The sequence below is a fragment of the Pterocles gutturalis genome, unplaced genomic scaffold, assembly GCF_000699245.1.
Source record: "Pterocles gutturalis isolate BGI_N339 unplaced genomic scaffold, ASM69924v1 scaffold23931, whole genome shotgun sequence".
Classification (NCBI taxonomy): domain Eukaryota; kingdom Metazoa; phylum Chordata; class Aves; order Pterocliformes; family Pteroclidae; genus Pterocles; species Pterocles gutturalis.
The window spans coordinates 47,167-48,660 of record NW_010106142.1 but is presented as its reverse complement, the minus strand read 5'-3'; the positions used below and the strand labels follow the sequence as shown (position 1 = coordinate 48,660).

The 1,494-nt window shown below is 58.7% G+C and overlaps 1 protein-coding gene across 1 annotated transcript in view; it reads left to right on the top strand.

Moving 5' to 3' along the window:
• Positions 1 to 6: 6 nt before the first annotated feature.
• The window catches only part of RXFP3 (relaxin/insulin-like family peptide receptor 3), a 10,257-nt gene continuing 8,769 nt past the window's right edge, over positions 7 to 1,494 (top strand). Inside the window, exons 1-2 of the mRNA XM_010087694.1 lie at positions 7 to 1,235; positions 1,454 to 1,480. Coding sequence (XP_010085996.1) covers positions 9 to 1,235; positions 1,454 to 1,480 — 1,254 coding nt within the window. The 5' untranslated portion in view covers positions 7 to 8. The remainder of the gene's footprint in view (positions 1,236 to 1,453; positions 1,481 to 1,494) is intronic.

Sequence of the window (1,494 nt, the reverse complement as noted above, 5' to 3'; positions counted from 1 at the left end):
AGCATGGGATGGGCGAGCCCTGCGAGCGCGGTGCCTGCTCGCCAGCCGCCGGCATGAAGGAAGGAGCCGACTGGGAGTCCTGGGACGCGCCGCAGGGTTTACTGGAGGGCGCCCAGATGGGCAACAGGAGCAACATGTCTTTCCTGCAGCTCCTCAAGAACATGAACGTGGAGAGAGCCGACGGGATGCAAGGGGACAGCTCGGATGTGGTGCGGATCGTCATCTCGCTGGTGTACTCCGTGGTGTGCGCCCTGGGGCTGGTGGGCAACCTGCTGGTGCTCTACCTGATGAAAAGCAAACAAGGCTGGAGAAAGTCCTCCATTAACCTCTTTGTGACCAGCTTGGCGGTGACTGACTTCCAGTTTGTCCTGACCTTGCCGTTCTGGGCAGTGGAGAATGCGCTGGACTTCAACTGGCTCTTTGGCAAGGCAATGTGTAAGATTGTCTCATATGTGACAGCCATGAATATGTACGCCAGTGTCTTCTTTCTCACTGCCATGAGTGTGGCTCGATACCGCTCTGTGTTGAAGAATCAGCGGCGAGGTGACCCACTGGGTGGCTGCTGCTCTGCCAAGTGGCTTTGTGCACTCATCTGGCTGTCAGCTGTCCTGGCTTCCCTGCCTCATGCCATTTTTTCCACCACTGCCCCTGTCTTTGATGATGTGCTCTGCCTCGTCAAGTTCCCTGAGGGTCGAGGCAGTAATGCCCAGTTCTGGCTGGGTCTGTACCACATCCAGAAGGTGCTGCTGGGCTTTGTGGTGCCACTGGCCATCATCAGCCTCTGCTACTTACTCCTGGTGCGCTTCATCAGTGACAAGCATGTTGGCAGCACCTGCAGCGGTCCCAGCACCAAGCGACGCTCCAAAGTGACAAAGTCAGTGTCCATTGTGGTGTTGTCTTTCTTCTTGTGCTGGCTGCCTAACCAAGCGCTCACAACATGGGGCATCCTCATCAAACTCAACGTGGTGCACTTCAGTACTGAGTACTTCCTCTCCCAGGTGTACCTTTTCCCCATCAGCGTGTGCCTGGCACACTCCAACAGCTGCCTCAACCCTGTCTTCTACTGCCTCATGCGCAGGGAGTTTCGCAAGGCACTGAAGAGCCTCCTCTGGAGGATCACCTCACCCTCCCTCACCACCACGCGCCCTTTCACCGACACCACCAAGCCCGAGCAGGAGGAGCAGGCCCTCCACGCCTTGGTGCCTGTCCACCCCATTGTTCCTTCTTCCCCTGCTGCAACCGTCCCACCGGAGGTGGCTTCTACTGCCTCATGCGCAGGGAGTTTCGCAAGGCACTGAAGAGCCTCCTCTGGAGGATCACCTCACCCTCCCTCACCACCACGCGCCCTTTCACCGACACCACCAAGCCCGAGCAGGAGGAGCAGGCCCTCCACGCCTTGGTGCCTGTCCACCCCATTGTTCCTTCTTCCCCTGCTGCAACCGTCCCACCGGAGGTGGCCTACTACCCCCCTGGGGTGGTCGTGTAAAGCAGGCG